Consider the following 20048-nt stretch of genomic DNA (forward strand, 5'->3'; position numbering starts at 1 on the left):
TTTCTTTTCTTTAAACATGTTTCGTTTATTTGTTCCAAGTTCAATGATTTACTACAGTACTATACTTCAGTTTGTTTATCAGTATTGGACTCCATTTATTGGTGGTGCTAATTTTATTTGCATTGGTTGCATTTGATTAGTTGAGTGCAAATTTTGATTTACATTTGTCTTGGGTTTTACTCTATTTTGTTTGTTTGAGGGGAGTAAAATTGGAAACAAAGGCTCAGTTTGAAAGGAATATAAATATAAATACAAATATGTAGAGTGTAAAACTTTGTATTTTGTATGTATTTATACTCCTCCCAAACTGAGCGAAAATAAATGTGGTCCACCTTCTAACAAGGGGAAGTTAATTAAACTATTAAAGTAGAAAGCTGTGCACTCCAATAGGAGTGAAATGGGAATTAAATGCAAATGTCACACAAGTAGCATTTGTAGTCACAAATAAATACCTGTATTATCGGATACCTGGCTTGGCTTGCGTAGAGGAACATTGGGGGCCCGCAATTAAATGGGGGCCCAATTCTGTTTTCATGTAGGGGGTGGATTCTAGATCAAAGGGCCCACGGACGGCTTTTGACAAAGAACTAAGAATCCTAACTGGAAAAACTGCCGTATCGACTTCAGGAATCAGTTCATTTGGGACCCATCAAGTGGTAATGGGCCCTGTACAAAAACGCCACGTCGGAAACAAATGGCAATCTTCCAAAGAGGAAAGATCGGATGGATAAATCATTAACTCATCATGTGATTTTGGATGTAAACTAGTCCACCTGATCAACGGATGTCGTCGTCGACACTTCTGTGTAGTAGTCGGTCGTTACCGTATACCTTCATTTCTATTCAAATTATTTATTATTTTTAATAAAAAATCCTGTATGTAGATTGTAGACTGTAGTATTATTCCCTAATCCCTAGTACCCAGAGAGAGAGAGAGAGAGTCCCGTGTGAACAAAATAATTTATTTCAATGTGACTGAGAGGGAGAGATTAGAATTTAACTATTTAAGGAAGCAATTAAATGAAATTCTCGTGAGGAGAAAGTACAAAACGCATCTCGTGCCTCTCTTTTTTCTTTTCTCCTCCGCTTCCAAGTAGAAATCTCAATTCTTTTCTTCCCCAAAATAAAAGTAGGGGAGAAAAAACGGAGCTAGAGCTTTCTGTCTCTCCTCCTTCTTCAGCAGGTATGTTTGCTGAGATACATTCTCATTTCTCTCCCTGAGAGGAACAGAGGTGTCCCAAGACTTCGACGGTTTCTATCACTCTTAACGCATTTTTTAATTTATGTTACTTCCCTCTGCGATTTTAGTTATTTTTCTTAACTTGTTTTGCAATTGTGAAGAAAGCTTCTTGTTTTAGATGTATATACATTTTTCTCTGTCCTGATTCAGATCTCTATCTGCAAGGTGTCTTTGATTCTTCGCTACGGTGGATCTTTTTTGTCTTTTTCGTTGCTGTGGATCTTAACTGATTTTAATTTCATAATGCGTTGGCTCCCTTTCTGGTGTTGTTGATGATGAACTTTTTTGTTTCAGCTTTTTTGGGGGTTTTACTTGTGCTTAGAAAGATCTTAACTTGGCGTTCTCTCTGGTTTAAGTGTATTTTCTGAGTGGTTAAGCTCGAAGTTTTTACCTCAGTATCCAAGACTCAAGCTGCAGTTTGTTGTACGCCTAGAGCAGAGGTCCTTGCTGGCCTTCCCCATGTATGTTTGCAAGTGTGATCGGATTTTAGTCTTTATGTGCATTTTACGTTACGGGGAGATTCTTGATGAATTAGACGAAGATATTTCACCTTCGGTGGAATGATATGAATAAATGAATATTATGACGATGAGGATGACAAGATTATGGTGTTGTCTACTCGCTCTTCATCTCTATGTGCAAAATTCAGAACGAGGGGACCTTGTTGGTTGATAAGAAATATCCAAAAAAAGAACAAGAAAATACAACGAATTGAGTCTATAAGTATTTGGTCAAAACTGACAACACGGGATGAATGTGTAGACATCCAGGTGTCATTGAACCCACTTTTGGGGGATGTGCCTATGGTGAATTTTCATTTTAGAAAGAACGAAAATGGAACGCCATAGATGCGGCTAATTTGAAGAGATTACCAAGCTTTTCCAGGATAATATCTAATTCCAACATTGAGGGTCCTTTTTATCTGCATGCTTTAAAATTTCAATAATAACTGCATACATGCTTTGGTGCTGTTGAATTTCTGGAATCTGCCATCACTTTCTTTCTTCATTTGCTTGTGAACTGTGCTATTGTTGAAGTTGAATGCATCAAGTATCATTGTTAGGGTAACATTTTCTCTTAATTTGGAGGTCATCTTTGGAGCTCTTTCCGTTTGATGAAATTAATTTGTGCTTCTGTTGAATGCCACTGGTGATAGCATATTTTTGTCAATCTTCTATTTTGCTTTTGGCATGAAGTATATTTTTGCCATAAAAAAGGAGGTATATGGTATTGTTTGCATGGCGCAACTACTTGTAATTTGTGATACGGGATAGGTGTTTAGATTCTACATTATCCAAGTTGGTTTTTCCTAAAGCTTCTATTTTTTCCCTCTCCACTCAATCTGGCTCTAGTAAGAATAATGTAAGCATGTTATTTTTCAGCTGCTCCCACAGTATTATAATGAAATACTTTGAGATCAAAACAAGGAACATCAGGTAGCAAAATCTCAGAGATGATAAGACCTTTTTCACCATAGCTGGTATAAGAAAGAACCAAAATCTCTATATCAAATTACTTGCTTGAGCTAAAAAAAATGAAATGCATCTTCTGTAACATAAGCATGAAATGGCTCAATAAAGTTGAGAATCATATGCTGCCAAATATTATTAAAGGCCCACAAGCCATTCAATTGATAATCAACTGTAATAGTCTCAAATCAATTTAATTTGCCAGACTGGTACAAGTTAGGTACTGTAACAAAGAGGCAAGGGTCTTATTACCTGACGAAGACCATAATTTGGGTTTTACCTCATGCATGCAAAATGCCTTCGTTTCCCTGCATCCCCTGATCTTTAAGAAAAATATTACATAAGCTCCTATTGTTTAAGGACCTTTATATTACATATAAACTTTTTCCAGGAGAGTGATAATATACATTTCAGGATATCAAGGCAATTTTTTTTCTTATCAGGTTACTGTGATGAATGAGATCCTGCAGGATAGCCCTATTTGGGGATGGGCAGCTGCCAGCTGGATTTTATTTTGTTCTCTTTGTTTTCAACATATTATACCATGTGGAATTTGCTTTCACTAAAAATGATTTGAAGATCATATGGATCTTATGTTTTGACAAGCATATAATTAAATGAAGAGAATTGTTGGGACATGGAGGATACATTAAAGAAATATGTATTGATTTTGTATAGTTATTAAAACTTTTCTTTGGCAACAGTTAGATCTTTTTGAGCTCTATGAAGTAGCATCTTAGAAGTTTAATAAAGCTCTGCAATTCATTGGTTTAGGCTATTCATTTGATACCCATATGTGTTTTAAACTGTGCTTATGCTCCTAAAAAATCTCAAATCTCAATTTAGAAGATTTTTTTAACTTACTAATTTTAGATGACCAAATCAGTTTGCCTGGATTGGTAGAAATTTGAGAACTGTTTTAAATGATCTAATATGAGGTTTACTGTCTAATGTCAGGCTGCATTTTAAGCTTGGAAACTTGTGAACATGTTTCGGAGAAAGCACTCTCATAGTCACCAGGAGAATGATTCTTCACAAGATGCTAAGGTAATAAGAGAATTAGACATAGACAAGATAGGTGTAACATGTTTGTTTGATTTATTTGATTACAATTGCGAATTGACTTAAGGAGGATTCATTGCTTTTTGTTGATGATAATTACCTTGATTTTGCTCCATGAATCTTTTGATTGATCTAAGCATTGACTGATGTCATTTTCAATGCATAAACATAAGACTGTCCATCAAGTGGTTCACCAGCCATGCAAAAAATGCTCTCTTAGTGATGGCACATCTCATTTCAGTACTGTGGATTTTACTAGGAGTTAAAATTAGATTATTATATCAATTACTTTTCAACCTATTTTATATTGTTTGACTTCAAAAAAGTAAAAAAAAAAACTATTTTATATTTTCCATAATGAAAAATCAATAATTTGAACAAAGATAAAAATCAATGTAATCAATTTTAAATAATGGAAAATCCTTACTCTACAAACAGGTCAATGAGCTCAGGACTGCTATTGGACCAATATCAGGCCGTAGTCTAAAGTACTGTACTGATGCATGCCTCAGGAGATATTTAGAAGCTCGGAACTGGAATGTCGACAAATCCAAGAAAATGTTGGAAGAAACACTGAAATGGAGGTCAAATTATAAACCCGAGGAAATCCGTTGGGTAAGCTAGTCCTGTTCAGATCACATGTTTCTATCAATAGGAAAATATTTGGAATTTTTATGTGCTACAGGTCTTTGATTCTTTTCCTTGAGTTCTTGATATGATTGTGTGTGTGCTTGTTAATATAATTGATTCCCCATGTAAAAATCTGAATACCTAATCTGTAAAAACTGGCATATTAATTAAGCTTATTCATTATCTTATTGGTAGTCTGTTCCAAGTTTCAAAAGTATAAATACATATTGGTTTTCAGGGTCACAAAAACAATAAATAATGGGAGTTACAACTTTTTAATAGGTATAAACATTAATATCCGTCCTTAGGGGTGCCCACGGTTTGGTTAACCGAAGCATAGACATTTTTTTCAAACCGAACTGGTCCTACCATTTTTTTGATTTCTCCGAACTGAAACTGAACAGGTACCACTGGTTAACAGGTAAATCAGTTTTGGTTTTTGACCAATTCGGTTCTTCGGTTTTTTGGTTTTTTATTTTTACAATATATATTATATAAATATATGTATAATATTATTTTATAAATAATTAAGAATATATAATATATTTATAAATAGATTATTATAAATGTAATATATGTATATTTATATATAATATACATATAAATATATATACCAGTTGGTTTGGTTAACCACCGTTTTTTTAGGTTAACCAAAAACCAAACCGGTCCTTTGGTTTTTCAAAAATGCCAAACCGAAACTGAACCGATCGGTTCGGTTTTACGGTTTTTTATGGACACCCCTATCCCTCCTAATATACCTACTTGTGAATTTATCAAACTAAAAAAAGTAGAAAAAAAATAGAATTACAATGGTAAGAAACTCTGGATATGCGATTTTTCCATATCCAGAGTATTGATACTTTGAACCATGGTTTGCTCTACTATCTCATGTGGCAGCGAAAGCCTTCAGAAAGAATTAAGACCACAAAAATTCTTTTATTGATACAATGGAAAGACTTTTCAACTGAATTATCTAACCTTTCAAATGGTACAGCTGGACCTAGATATCCTCATGTAGAGAACCAAATACAAAGAAATGATGCATGTAATAGGTGAATGGCCAGTTATATTGAAATATCTTAATGATCTTTCTTAGTAGTTAATATTTTTGAATTTGGAAGCATAAACAAGCGCTAGGAATCCTTCTAAGGTTACTCTAACAACATTAGACTTGGCTGAAGTAAAAATTATCGAGTAACCACAACTGGAAATGAGCTATGCCCACAAGGAATACTTATTATTATAAGGCTTGCTATATGACACAACTCAAGAAGTGTATGTGCAAAGCAACACTGAAATATAGAAACTCCCTTGTTCTTTTGAAGGAGCCAATTATGGCGAAAAGTATAACTTATACTGAAGTTGTAAGGACTAGGTACTTTGCACTATAAGCATAAACTATAAAGGCTAACACATTTATATGAGTTATTCATTTGGGCTCTCTTTGCAGTTTTTGTTGACATACAATCTATTTAAAGATAAAATGTCTGTTCATCATTCTCCTCGGTGTCATGAGCAAGTTTTTCATATTGGTCCAATGTGAATCCGATTTTACACAGTTATTTATTTGTTGCAACTTACATCCAATATCATGAAATAAAGGGAAACTAAAGTGGTATCTGTCCATGGGGTGGGATCAACCATTAATTGTCCCATCCAAGAGATCTCCATTACAGAGAAAAAGGCCAAATATGGGAGGTTCGAAGTGAGGGTGGCAGGTATCCATAGTGGACAGTTACAGTTACCTAGCTTATTGTTGTCTTATGAAAATTCTCCAGCCTGGTGGTACACATCAAATGATAGGCCCCTGCTTAAATGCCTGTTTGCCACCTTGTTGTACTTCTAATTGGTGGTTCAATCGTTCCAAATTGTAAAGGCAATGTTTGAGAATATATAGGATGACTATACATGTTAAAGAAACTTTTTGTGGCAAAATTTATTGATATTTGATTTTCATTTATGAAGCTTGAACTTAATAAAATCTATTTGATGATCAGCATGAAGTTGCAAATGAAGGTGAGACTGGGAAAGTGTACAGAGCAAACTTCCATGACCGGCAAGGGAGGACTGTTCTTATATTGAGACCAGGAATGCAGGTTGTGTATTTGGTTTATCTTTCAACACATGCTTGGAATTTTTTGGGTCTTTGAATAATAACAACATTTGCAATTTTCTTTTACAGAACACATCGTCACAAGATAGTCAGATCCGACATTTGGTGTATCTTATAGAGAATGCTATCCTTAACCTTCCTGAGGGTCAAGAAGAGATGTCATGGTTGATAGATTTCACTGGATGGTCATTGAACACCAATGTTCCCATCAAAACTGCCAGAGATTCTGCTAACATTTTACAGAATCACTATCCTGAGAGGCTTGCTGTAGCATTTCTCTACAATCCCCCCAGGATTTTTGAAGCTTTTTGGAAGGTTCAGTTCTAATTCATTCCATAATGCATTTTTGGTTTTTGGTGAATAGGTTGACAAAGTAGTGATTTAAAATCTGAAAAGCCTAGCTATTTGAACAGAGATACTTGGGAACCTGCGCCACCTGGAGGGCATGCATTGAATGGGAAAATATTAAGATCCATGATACAAATGAACGTGTTCTGATTAAGTCATGAGCATTCTGCCATTATCTGTTATTCATTGGCTTGAAAATAGAATATATTCACTGTCATTTTGTTATCAGAACTTTTGATCCAGTGAGTGGTAAGGATCATAGGCACTCATGGCTTGGTGAGAACACGTTCATCACTTATTTGAGTGATCCTATTGACAGGTTTATTAATTGTTACTAACCTGGCTGACAGGGGTGGTATAGGCTGTGTTGGGCTTGTCTTTACAAGCAAACCAAGAAATTGTAATTTTAAGACCCTAACTCAACAACCAACTCATTCGTTAGAGAAATAAAGAAAATGAAAATAAAATAATATAAAAACCAAGAGGGTGAACAAGAAAGTGGCAGTTCTATTTATTTTTCCATGTTAGGTTGACAGCCAGCATTAAAACTTTTGCCAAAGTCTTAGGTCATAGACCCTGAATTGTCTTTTTCTGTTCATGATGATATCCATTTTTGCACATGCACAGTGGGAAAAGAGGATAAGGACAACATTTTGTTTTGTTTTCTTTTTTTTTTTTTTGTACTTTCAAGACTTAAATTTAGTACTGTACACCATATATAGCCTAGTAGGTAGGGCTTGCAACTGATCCTATTTCAAACCTGATCCAGATGGTGCTGAACATGGATCTCCATCGCAGTCATGTTATAGATCAGGTCATGACCCATGCTTGTGTCAGGATAGTATCTGCCACAGACCCCTTTAATCACAAAAAGACAAATATAGCATATCATAACCCAGTATATTTGACAAAAACTCTATTGACGAGTGCTTTTTTTTTGTTTTTTAATTCAATGGCTCTTTAATGGATGAGGGCTGTGACCCTAACACTTCTCTTAAGGAAAAGATTATGGATCCTAGTTATGGAATCATTTTGAATTGATTTTGTTAAAATTAGAAGTCAAATCTGCTATGAGGCCAATTTAAGATCAAATCCAGATGCCCTAATATGTAACTGAAACAAATTTGGAGTTACACGTATCCCATCCCAATCTGCCCTTTTTACAGCATTAGATCTTGGTTTCTTGGTTGTATACAGATGCATCCTAATGCCTCTTACCTAGCAGATATTGGAAATATGGTATATACTCCATTCAACCTGAATTTATATGGTCAGTATTACATCTAGGCAGTCTCTTGTACAAAATTATCAGCTTGATTACTTCCTCGGGGATCAACTGATAAGTCCTGTTGACTCAATCAGATCAGCCTTTCTTATTCAATGTTCGGATTATTGTCTTGCTCTCCCAAAATTTCACTGATGAGAAATTACCAGAATCCTTTCTGATGTTTTACCAAATAACAACTGCATAATGACATTTGTGTCTGGTACCCATTTCTTCTTAGACTGAAACCTTACAGTGCATGTCCATTTGTTTGTAAATTGCTAGTTCTATCTTCAGGGTATGGATACTTCCACATTTTATATTATGGAACCTCTTTTTACTAGATGGAATGCCAAGTGTTAATGTTGGAAGCCCATCAGGTTTTACTTTCTAACGAACCTAATTGCATGCTTCTTAAACTGCAATAATCCGAGCTTCTCTGTTTATTCTTTTTTTTTTTTTTGTTATCTTTTTATTTTTGGGAGAAATTGGGCCACTTTTCTTCTCACCACTGTGTTTAATCATCGAGTTCTCACTTATATCTGTGCAGGTTGTCAAGTACTTCTTGGATCCTAAAACATTCCAGAAGGTGAAATTTGTCTATCCAAAGAACAAAGACAGCGTGGAGCTCATGAGTTCGTATTTTGATGTGGAGAACCTTCCAACAGAATTCGGGGGGAAAGCTAAGCTGCAATATGACCATGAGGAGTTCTCAAGATTAATGGCCCAGGACGATGTAAAAGCTGCTAGAGTGTGGGGATTTGACAACAAGCTTCACCACGTCAATAATGGGTATTCGGGAGCAGAGGTGGTTCCGGAGCCAGTGCCTCTTGCACCGCCGGCTAGTTGAGTAGCCCGCCCCAATCCTCATTCCCCTTACTAGTATTTTAAGAAGTTAAAGGATCCTGTTTCCTAGTTTCTAGATTCCATTGATCGATGTCTTGAATGATCTCCCTATGGCCCTTGAGCTGATTGGAGCCAATCATAACTGCTATCCTTCTCGCTAACAGAAACTGGAACTGAGGTTCCATTTCTTACTAAGAAAGCATACTTCTAATTCTCGGATTTAAGTAAAGGTAATTTCTATTCCATATGTTCATCTTTCTTCATAGTTTCCACTTAGGCACGACCAGTTACAATGACTACTTGGAGGAGCTTCACATGAGGCATGGTCTGTGTGCTACAATGAAGTAAGCTAAACTAATTTTAGATAATTCAGAAAACTGAGACCTGTTGACAGACACAAGCCAAGTAGAAAACAAAACTGTCAGGCTCCATTCACAAGAACATCAGGGGTAATAAAATCGTGAACACATACACCGGGGATTTTCATCAGCCGTCAGGGAAATGTAAATTTCTTTTCATTAAACAGAACTTAAGCATTACTAAATCTGTTGAATGAGCAGTAAATTTCAGAAAGAAGATAAAGCAATGACCATCAGCTACATGACCTAAATCTCTAATCAGTAAAAAGAAAAAAGAAAATAGCGTAATTGGATACATCTCAGCCTCTCAGGGAAACCAGTGAGTGAGCAGCATTAGGATTTGGAGGGAGTTAATGTAATGCAATAGGTGACATACAAGGAATTCTCGTTACATGACCGACCACCTTTAAAGTTTCAGGTGGGTGCTTCATACGTCCGCTGCCCGAACCAGCAGAACTATTATTCCAAGGCTATCCCAACTCCAACCTCACTCCAGCATTGAACCATGAATTCGCCACCATCACCTTCTAGAATTCCGCCTTTGTGTAGTCTTCTTCTTCAGTCTCTGGTTTACGGTCAGGATCTTCAGATAGCTGCAAAACAAGTAGAAGGTAATTGCAAGTGTAATAATGAAAGTAGTAGAGCAGGAAGCTCAGAACGAAAACATTTACTGCATATGCAGATTCAACTATGAATTCCTTCAAGCAGCGGTAGCTAAACATGGAAACAGATTGCCACAGAAGGGTAGCTTCATAGTTGGAGGATGAGCCAATACTGCAGAAAAAAGGAAAATAACAAAAAAAATCAGAATTGTGAAGCGAGATTGTTATATTTCAAAGGAATGGAAGAACGAAAATGAGGGACCACCGGACACTTTTATAGAAAATTTGAAGAAGATGCTCAAACTACATGAAGATTCTGAACCAATGTTTTAAAAATCGATTCAGAACCAGAACCGCTTTGGTGGATCAGTAGTTCACACCATTCGATTCAAAGGGATGGTCCATTCTCAATTAAAAAAAAATAAAAAATAAAATAAAATAATTAAAATCAAAAAAATAAAAAATCATTATCTGGCCAATGCTTCAACTGCTCGGGTTAATAAATCACTGACCATATCAATGGTTTTTGACCAAGATTAAGTGTATGTGAAACGAATCAATTGTCTAGACGATTTCCGGATCCAGGTCAACAACGGTTAAAGAACACTGTTCCGAACCCAAAAATCACTGGAGAATACCAATATATACCATGGCACCAGCGCTATTGAATCTATGTATATGCATTAATTACCAGAATAACAAAGAATAAGATCTACACAAATGCGCCTTTCCTCTAGGACCATGTAGCGTCTGAAGTCCTGAAGAAAGTCAGGATTATTCACAAATCAATCAAGATAAGTTGGTGTCAGTAGGGGGGGTTATAAATTATAATCCTGACTCTGGCACATTAAGAGGTAGCCCATTTGTTAGCTTCCAATGGTTTAATAGGAAGGTGATAGTTGTTCAGGTTTTCTCAAGGTCGAATCTTGTGTTTCAGTTGTTTAGCCCTGCGCTACAATTGTGGTAGCAAAAGTGGTTTGAACCTGGAAAAGCAACCTTCCTAGTGTTTTTCCAGTTGGAAGATTGCCATGTGGAGGGACGAAAATGCCTCGGTGTCAAAAGGAGGAATAAAAGAGAAGAAAATGCTTTGGACATTTTTTTTTAAGGTTTTCGACAAATTTGAACGCCTGCTCCCTGCTAGGCTAGGGGTGAGCATTCGATTTATTCTGTTAAAAATCTAATTGAATAAATCTAAAAAAAATGAAACCGAAACCAAATTATAGAAAAATCGAAATAACCAAAATAAAAATTTCTGTTCAGCTTTTAGTTATTTTGGTTAAAATCGAATTTTAATAATATATACTCTATTATATATATTATAACATATAATATATTAATGTATAAATATTTAATATATTTCATTTTATTATATAATAATGTATAAATATATAATATATTATATCATATATATAATAATAGAAAGCTTAATTAATTTGGTTAACCAAATTTCTAATTCTAAAAATCAAAACCAAAAACTGAATTAACCAAAAAACCAAAATTAAAATTTTTTATTCGATTTTTTTGTTTTAACGGAATAGTGCTCACCCTTACTCTCTGCACGACCTACTATTTCTTTGTTTTTAACTTTCCTTTTAATATTTTACATGTGGATGCAATAGGTGGCAGCTCAATTCCGATATCCTGCCACTTCTACCCACATGGCACTGTAGTTGTACATTGGAACATCTCCCATGAATAGTAACATGTAAATAGGGAAGATGTTCTCAATGTACGGCTTTAGTGACACATAGGTAGGTGTAAGTAGGTTCTTTTGTGGGTAGGAGATCCAAACCAGTGACAGTTAAGGCATTCAAAAGATGTAATTTCTGAGTTTGAGCCTACTCATAGAGCATGGATGGGGTTTGGGGTTTTGCCTCTAAAAATTGCATCGTTCCTTACATCCCAAATGACTTTTAGGCTGCATTTGAATGTGATGTAAATCAAGAACCGATGTAAAATTTGTATCTGTTTGGTTTTGCAGGCGTTTGGAAAGAAGGTATAATTATGATCAACGTAAAATTCCACTTCGGTTCAATTTTGCGTGTGTTTGGATGGAGTGGAGTTTTACGTCGATAATCGATGTAAAACCTCATCAAGCATAAAGTTTTACATTGATAATCGATGTAAAAACTACATCGATTTTATTGATGTAAAACTTTACACTCTTCCACCCATCGCATTTTTCAAAAAGAAATGGTCACTTTCACAGTTCAGTGTAGAATGTTAACGGTGTATTTTTACACCAGTGACATTTTACACTGATTCCACATGCAACCTTAAGATATTGGCTATGTGCTAAGCGGTATTCTCTTACATCCATCTCCATTGCGTGGGAGTTGCATCACCAACCAATGATGGTCGGGAGCTCATTGACTGAGATAATGTCAGGGTTCAGTCCCACTTGAGCTTGTAGCCAGATTGTTCTAGCAAAATGACATTTAAAGAAATGTGGAGTTGCGTTTTATCTTCGCAACCACATAGGTCATAGGTAGTGTTCAGGTTGTGTTCACGCTTCCAAAGGCTTGTTTTGTTTTGAACTTACCCTGAGAATGCCCACATGAAAAGCTGGGTACAGGGAACTATTTTTAAGGACCACAGGAAGGGCCAATTAGTGGGTTGGCTTGTTCTTGGTTGCAGGTGTGTGGTCAATAACCTATGCACTGATTTGACTATGTACCTCCCATTGGGTGTATGCTCCCGTAGGAGCCTATCTTTGCATGTTGACCAAGGAAGAGGTAGGTTAAATATTGCTTCAACACTTTCTCGAGTAAAGAACATATTAAGGATGTTCATGTTTCATAACCCAACCGACTCCATAAGGTCATTAACTATTAAGTTCATAGGTTGAGCTGTTGTTGACCTTAGAGTAGGTTTGTTTTCCTCTAGCCAAGGAACCCACGGGTCCTCTACTACATTTATCCCTTCCCCTGAGCCTATCTTCCAACAGACTTGGTTTTCTAGTTTTCCTTTTAGTTTTAATGCATTTTTCCACCATAGAGAGTGTTGTCTTGAGCTTTTACATCCAAAAAAGTTATGTTCCCTTATGTATTTCTTTCTCATGATCAAGGCCTAGAGGGAGTCTTATTCTGTTAGCATCCTTCAGATTTGCTTGGCGAAGAGAGAAAGATTCATCTCTCTCAGTCTTCTGTGGTCAAGTCCTTGTCTTTTTGGCCTACAAATTTCATCCCATGAGATGCTTAGATGATTTTTGTTACCGTTTTCCACCAGAAGTTCCTCTCTAACCTTTCTAACTCATCTGTTGTGGATCTAAGGAGGATATCAGTCATCATAGTGTATGTGGGCATGGTTTGGGCAATGCTTTTAATCAAGGTTGACCTCCCCACTTTGGAGAGTAATTTGGCTTGCCATCCCTCCATTTTTTGTTCCATTTTCTCCATGAATTCTTTATAGGAAAGAGTCTTTGTCCTTTCTATATTCAATTTGGCCCCTAAGTATTTGCTCCCAAAATCCATGGGCCTTATGTTAATGAATTTGGATAGCATTATTCGATGAAGCCTCGAAATGTTGCTGCTATAGAGGTAGAGGATTCCCGATTTTTCGTAATTCACCTTTTGCCCCGACAAATCCTCAAAGTTTGCCATTACCTCCATTAAATTTTGTAGGGATCTAAAACCAATCTCGCTAAATAGAAGGCAGTCATTTTTAAATAAGATATGAGTTAGCATTGGGGAATCTTTACACAGTTTATTTCCAATTATTTTCCTTTCTCTCACCACCCTATCCAAAAGTAAGGAAAGTATGTTCATTTCCATAATGAAAAGATAGGGGGAGATAGGGTCCCCTAGTCTAAGACCTCTAATTGTCTTAAATTCACCTTCTGGGCTCCCATTTAAGTTTAATGGAGAACATGGGGGTTGAGATGCACAAATGGATAAGTTTACACCATTCTTCAGGGAAGCCTAACTTCTTCATTATTGCTATTAAAAAAATTATAATTCATTATGTCAAACACTTTGGACATGTCAAGCTTGACTGCAATTTAATTCCCTTTTTGCCCATTTCTTCTCATTTTATGTACTACCTCTCATGCTAGGAGAACATTGTCCAGAATTTGCCTTTCCTTGATGAAAGCCACTTGTGGGCTAATGATGTTTGGTAAAAGAGGTTGCAATCAATTCCCTAAAATTTTTGTGATGGCCTTGTAAATGTTGTTACAGAGACTTATGGGTCAACAGTGCTCTACTCTTTGGGGGTTTTTAACTTTCAGGACAAAAACAAGGTTTATGCAGTTAAGTATGGTGGGAAGATGGCATGTATTAAAAAAATTCTGAATGAGGGCCACTATTTCTTTACCTACTATGTTCAAGTAATTTTGATAGAAGAAAGTGGTAAAACCGTCAGGGCCTAGAGCTTTGTGAGGATTCATTTCTCTAAAAGCTGTCATATTTCTTCTTCTAGGGGAGAGGTAACTAGAGCTTGGGCTTCCTTTGTTGTGAGCACTGGTCGAATTAGTTGATCTAGGCAGTTTAGGTCCATACCCTAGTTTGTTCTTTCTTTTATATTTAGGAAGTGTTCTCTAAGAGCATCGAGAATTTGAACTCTTCCTGTGACCCATTTTTCATTGTTGTCCTTCAACCATTCTATGTTATTACATTTTCTTCTGCTCCTGGCTTGGAGGTGAAAGAAATGTGTGTTTTTGTCATCTAATTTTAGCCAAAACTCTCTTGATTTGAGCCTCCATAGTTGTTCTTCCCTACTCAACCAAAGGTCGAATTGTTTCTCCAAATCCCATAACCGATTTTCATTTTCTTCCAATTTGGTTTCTTGCATTTCTTCATGGATTTCTTTTAATTTCCTTGAGATGTAGCCAAAAGTCTCTATTCTAGACTTTTAATTTTTCTTTCAGTCTTTATAGTTTTCCCAATGTGGATTGGGTGCTCGAGGTCCAAACTTCCTCAATAATTTGTATGCAGCCATCATGCTCTAATCACATTGGAAGGAAGTGGAATTGTTTTTTAAAGTTGAAGGGGTGGGGGTTTGTCTCTAAGAGAATGGGGTTGTGATTGGAGCTGGTCACTGGAAGATGCTCAACTTTTGCTCCTGGGAAAAACTCCAACCAATTCGGGCTAGGTAGGGCTATGTCTAAACATTCTTTCACCGCTCTATTGCTTGGTTGTTTGTTCCACCAAGTATAAGGGTGACTTGAATAGCATAGGTTGATGAGACCAAAAAATGGACCATTTCTTTTAGGAACTGGGAGACATGACTCTAGGGAGAACCTTGGCCACTATAGTCATTGGCGTATAGAAGGTCATTAACATCTCCCATGATGAGCCAAGGGGAGTTTTCTAGATCAAGGTGGTTTATGATAAATTATTCTCAGAAGTTAGCCCGATTAGCTCAAACCGAATGACCATAGATGAACACCAGTTTCCAATTCCAATGAGAGGATGTTGGGCCTGTTTGGATGTCAAAAGAAAGAAAACGCTTGTTTTCTTTTATTTTTCCTAGCAGGATGCTTTCTTTCCAATAGCAAAATAGTCCTCCGCTCAAGCCCATTGATTCTATTGTAGCATAGTTCGGGTTCTTTAATTTACAAGTAAGGACCTTGTGCTGGTCATTATTTCTTTTGGTTTTTGCTAGAAACATGATACCTAGGTTGATAGTAATGAAAAGCTGGCTTAAGGTTCATTGGGCTTTTGGGTTGACACTCCCACGTATATTCCATGCTAAGAGCTTCATGATTATTTTGGTATGAGTGTTTGTAGATAGCAAAAAGTTGTTGCTACTACTGGGGAGTACCTAGAGAAGGATATTTGCAATAGCGAAAAGTTGTTGCTACTACGACAGTAGACTATCATATTGATCCCCCGCCATGTGGAGTCCTTGAGTTCACGAAGGGATTATAGGCTTAAGCTCTCATTGGGCAAATCAATAGTCTCTTTGTTTTCGGGAAGTTTAAAGAGCTTGGTTGATTTTTTTTTTTTTTGATTGATCCAACCTCTAATCATTCCCTTTGCCTTCTTGATCTCTGCCATTTCCTTGGTTTTGGCGCCCACTATCACTTGCATTCCTCTTATAACTTCTATTGAAAGATCGTTCCCTTTGCCTTCTTGATCTCTCTCCATTTCCTTGGTTTTGGTGCCCGCTATCACCTGCGTTCCTCTTATAACTTCTAATGAAAGATCAACTTTTCCATTAGAATACTCCTCCTCTATTTGGTCTTGGGGAGTGTGATTTAGCTCCTTAGCAGAGTTAGCTCTCCAAGGAGGCTCATCATTTGCCTCGTGCGGGTTGATTTTCATGGCCATCTTCTTCCTACATCGCAATGATTCCGTAGCCGAGTTGACATGTATCCTTCTATTCTGTAATTTATGCAAAACCCCATTAGGCCTTCATAGCAGAATCAAAGCCAAGGATTACTCACCACGCCGTCTTCCAAGAAGAGACCTGTAAAAAAAGCTTGCCAAAGATCAAGGACCACCTTGATATGAATATATTTCCCAAGTGTCAGGCGATCAGGCTGGATTTTCTAATGTTTAGAAAGGACCCTGCCTGCCAAGCCAAATAGTAGTTCTCCATACTCATTCTTGGGAGGTTATGGATCTGAACCCATATGCTTTGCTCCCATATTTGAACCCTTTTCTCCATTTCTAGCATCTTTCAACAGTGCAACAAGCATCCAGCTTGAGTGAAAAAACTAGGGTAATTCCTCCAAAACTTTTTCCATGTCTACATCTTTTTAGAAATGAAACACCCAACCTCCCTCCGCCTAGAATACATTCAATTTTCCAATGGGATTCCAAGTGTTTTCTATAAATGCTTCTACTTTCCAATGGGCTTCCATCGAGAACCCCCACAAAGTCCTTTGCACAACCTCTGCTGCTTCCTTCAGGAGCTTCAGTTTGATACCATAGTTCATGCCTGAAATTGTTGTCAATTTACCAAGTTCTTCACCCATGTGGGATACCTTGCTTTGCACATCTTGAGATTGTTGCTTCCTTTCCATTTGAATAGTTCAGAGAGAGATTGTTGCTTCCCTTCCATTTGGTTGAGAAAAGAGCTTGCACAACTAGTGGGAGAATACAAGGTCGACCCGAGTAGGCAGGAAAAATAAATAGTTGCCTCACAGCAAGCAACTACTTTAAGCTAAAGCTATGGGGTTGGTGTGTGAAGAGGGTCATGGTGGCCTAGGCATGAGGTTGGGAAGGATGAAAAGATGCACAAGAGGATCAAAAGCATCATTTCCATGGAGGAGTAAGGATTCAATCCTCACACCATGCTCACAACCTTTTGTAACCGTTCATGGGAAATACTTTTGTGTTTGTATTTTTTAGGGAAAATTGCAAATTAACACCTTGTACCTTGGGCCTAGTCTCACTTTAGTCCCCTTAACTTTAAAATGTGTCAATCCAATACCTAAACTTTCAAAGCATGCCAACTTTGTACCCACCATTAACTAGCCATTAAGTGGCATACAAAAAGACACAAATGCCCTTCGAGTGTCATCTAATTTTGGGTCATAAGAGCACTACTTCAATGATGGGTTTTCATATTAATGTATGTATTTGGTTTCTTATGGCTTCATGTATTGCTTAATGCAACAAAGGATTAAAGTATCAATATCGGAGATCGTATCGGACAACTCGGATACGGATATGGATACGAATACACTTTGAAAACGCATGGATACGAAAGAAAAAGATGGAAACACATGGATACGTTAGGGAAATACATATGAATTTCATAAATATATTAATCACACTAAATTTAAGATCAAAATTATCACAAAATAGTATATAAATACATAAAAATGTAAACATTAAGTATATATATGAAGAAATATATTACAATTAATGAACCAGGATGCATAATTTTATTTATAGTACATCAATCAAGAGTCCAAGGCACTAAACATATGCACCTATTATATTCTAATTATTATATCAATTATTTTTTATTTTACTATTTTTATTTTTTATCATTAAGAAAAGTCAAGTAAATATTAAATTTTCAAATGCAAATTAAAATATCAATTAATAATTTATAAAAATATAATCTTAACATAAAGTATATCAAATTTCTAAGATGCATATCATATACAAATTCATAGTTTTTAATTACTAAAATAATTATTCTATTATTAATATTTTTATTTATATAAATTTTATGAAATAAAAATTCATTTTTTGAAATAAATGTAGATTAGTGGATTTGATAGATTCAATTTAATATTATTTTCTTCAATGCTTTGTATATAATATTTTTTATTTTTTTGTAAATAATAAATATCTTGTTATTACTTATTAATGTAAATTAAAATATTATATAATAACTAATAAAATTATATAAAAATTTTAAGAATTATATCATGTGCAAATTTATAAATTTTAAGTATTAAAATAATTATTCTATTATTAATATTCTATTTGTATAAATTTCTTGATATCAAAATTCATATTTTTTATATAAATATGGATTCGATATATTATTTATTCTATTAGTTTATAAAATACTATTTTTAAATATTATTTTTTAATTTTTAGTTAGCATTAAATATAAATATGTGTGTATTGTTTAAATTGCATGTGAATAGTAAAAGTTAATAAAATTTATTTTATTTTACTTTATGTCACAAAATGTAGTACGGCTTATTGGTTTGGAAACGTTGTGAATTCTATTACGTGTGAGGCAATCCGGGTTTGAATCACCTTATTCGCAATTTTTTATAGAGAGTTTTGAATGATGCAACGCGTATCGGTGTGTATCGGCCGATATGCATTTGTATCCATTCGATACGAATGACTGATGAGATACGCTTGTATTCATAGTGTATCCCATATTGTTACTAACCGATACCAATACGATATGCCCTGTACCAGACATATCATATCAATATTTAAATCCTTGAATGCAATTGTACATTGTCCATTCTATTCAGTTTCAAGGAAAAAGACGATGAATAGTTTTTTTGAAAGGTAGTTTTGTCATTTTAAAAGTTTTAAATCGCACATGTCATCACATTTTGGAAGTTTAGGTACTAGATTGGCACACTTTGAAGTTCAGGGACTAAAGTGAGACTAGGCCCAAAGTACAAGGTACTAATATGCAATTTTTCCATGTTTTTATTCACAAGAAGATATTCCCAATAGATAATTGCAAGTTGCTATAAGCACAGTGTGAGGATAGTTCTGTGTAGACTGAATTTGAATTCTCCGTTGAGATATTCGATCCAATGCCATGCTCTTCAGTTTTATCCCCTCTCCCATGCCGTTGCTATATTGTTTGCTCCTTTTCTCAATCCTCACCGGAGATAGGGGTGCAAATGGATCGGTCGATCCGAAGTCCAATCCTGTTTTGTCATATTCAAATATCTCTATTTCGGATTTTTGGATCGGATTTCAAGCTACGTTTTGTTTGAAACAAAAGGTAGGGAAACCTTGTATGAGTTTCCCTACCTTTTTTAGGGGTGCTCACAATTCGGTTAATCAAACCGTGGGCCTTTTTTTCAAACCAACCAGTGGTACCAATTTTTGAAAAACTGGTAATCGAAACCAAATCAAAGCTAATCGATTAATCGGTGGATCGGTTCGATTAACCACCGATTTGGTTTTCCTAATTCATCCCTACTGCCTTTTTCTTTCAAACCAAACAATCAAACACAGTGCGGTTAAAATCTGTGTCCTTTGATAAGAGATCTCACTTCAGGTTGTTAATAGTAAGGCTTCGTTTGTTTGCAATACAAACGCCGAACTGGGGTATTTATGCACCCCGGTTCACATTTGCAAGTGTTTGTTTGAAATGTAAATAAGCAATGATTATCAAAGAAAAAATGTATTTTATGATAGTTTTGTACTCTAAAAAGAGAGCATTATTGTACCTATTTTTTAGATACAATTTTGTATTCATTTGATAATTAACCTTTTGACCAAGGTTGAGGCATTGGAGCATAAGATAGTTGGAGCATTGAATGATGGACCCACACCTTTGCACCGATTTCAAACAAACAGAATGAATGCAAAAATGGTTTAAAATGTGAACCGTATTTACATTCATGAACCGAAAATTGGGTAAATATATAATGTACATAAATGTGTTTGCATTGCACACAAACACAGCCTAAAGGATGTTTCTCCATTAATTATGTCCAACTA

The 20048-nt window shown here is 35.8% G+C and overlaps 1 protein-coding gene across 9 annotated transcripts; it reads left to right on the top strand.

Annotated features, from left to right (window-relative positions):
• The first annotated feature begins 985 nt into the window (after positions 1 to 985).
• On the top strand, positions 986 to 9219 carry LOC148877045 (uncharacterized). Of its 9 annotated transcripts, none has more exons than XM_088980680.1 (7): positions 1032 to 1183; positions 1535 to 1701; positions 3667 to 3756; positions 4210 to 4386; positions 6399 to 6497; positions 6584 to 6829; positions 8677 to 9219. In XM_088980680.1, the coding sequence occupies exons 3-7, from the start codon at positions 3697 to 3699 to the stop codon at positions 8974 to 8976; spliced, it is 882 nt and encodes a 293-aa protein (XP_088836806.1). In that variant the 5' UTR covers positions 1032 to 1183; positions 1535 to 1701; positions 3667 to 3696; the 3' UTR covers positions 8977 to 9219. The 9 variants fall into 9 exon arrangements, with proteins under 9 accessions (XP_088836800.1, XP_088836806.1, XP_088836838.1 ...); XM_088980704.1 differs by having other exon boundaries at positions 1036 to 1183; positions 1535 to 1680; XM_088980719.1 differs by having other exon boundaries at positions 1037 to 1183; positions 4284 to 4386.
• The last annotated feature ends 10829 nt before the right edge of the window (positions 9220 to 20048 follow it).

The sequence above is a fragment of the Nelumbo lutea genome, chromosome 1 (genome assembly GCF_056320005.1).
Source record: "Nelumbo lutea isolate HS-2025 chromosome 1, American lotus-T2T, whole genome shotgun sequence".
NCBI lineage: Eukaryota > Viridiplantae > Streptophyta > Magnoliopsida > Proteales > Nelumbonaceae > Nelumbo > Nelumbo lutea.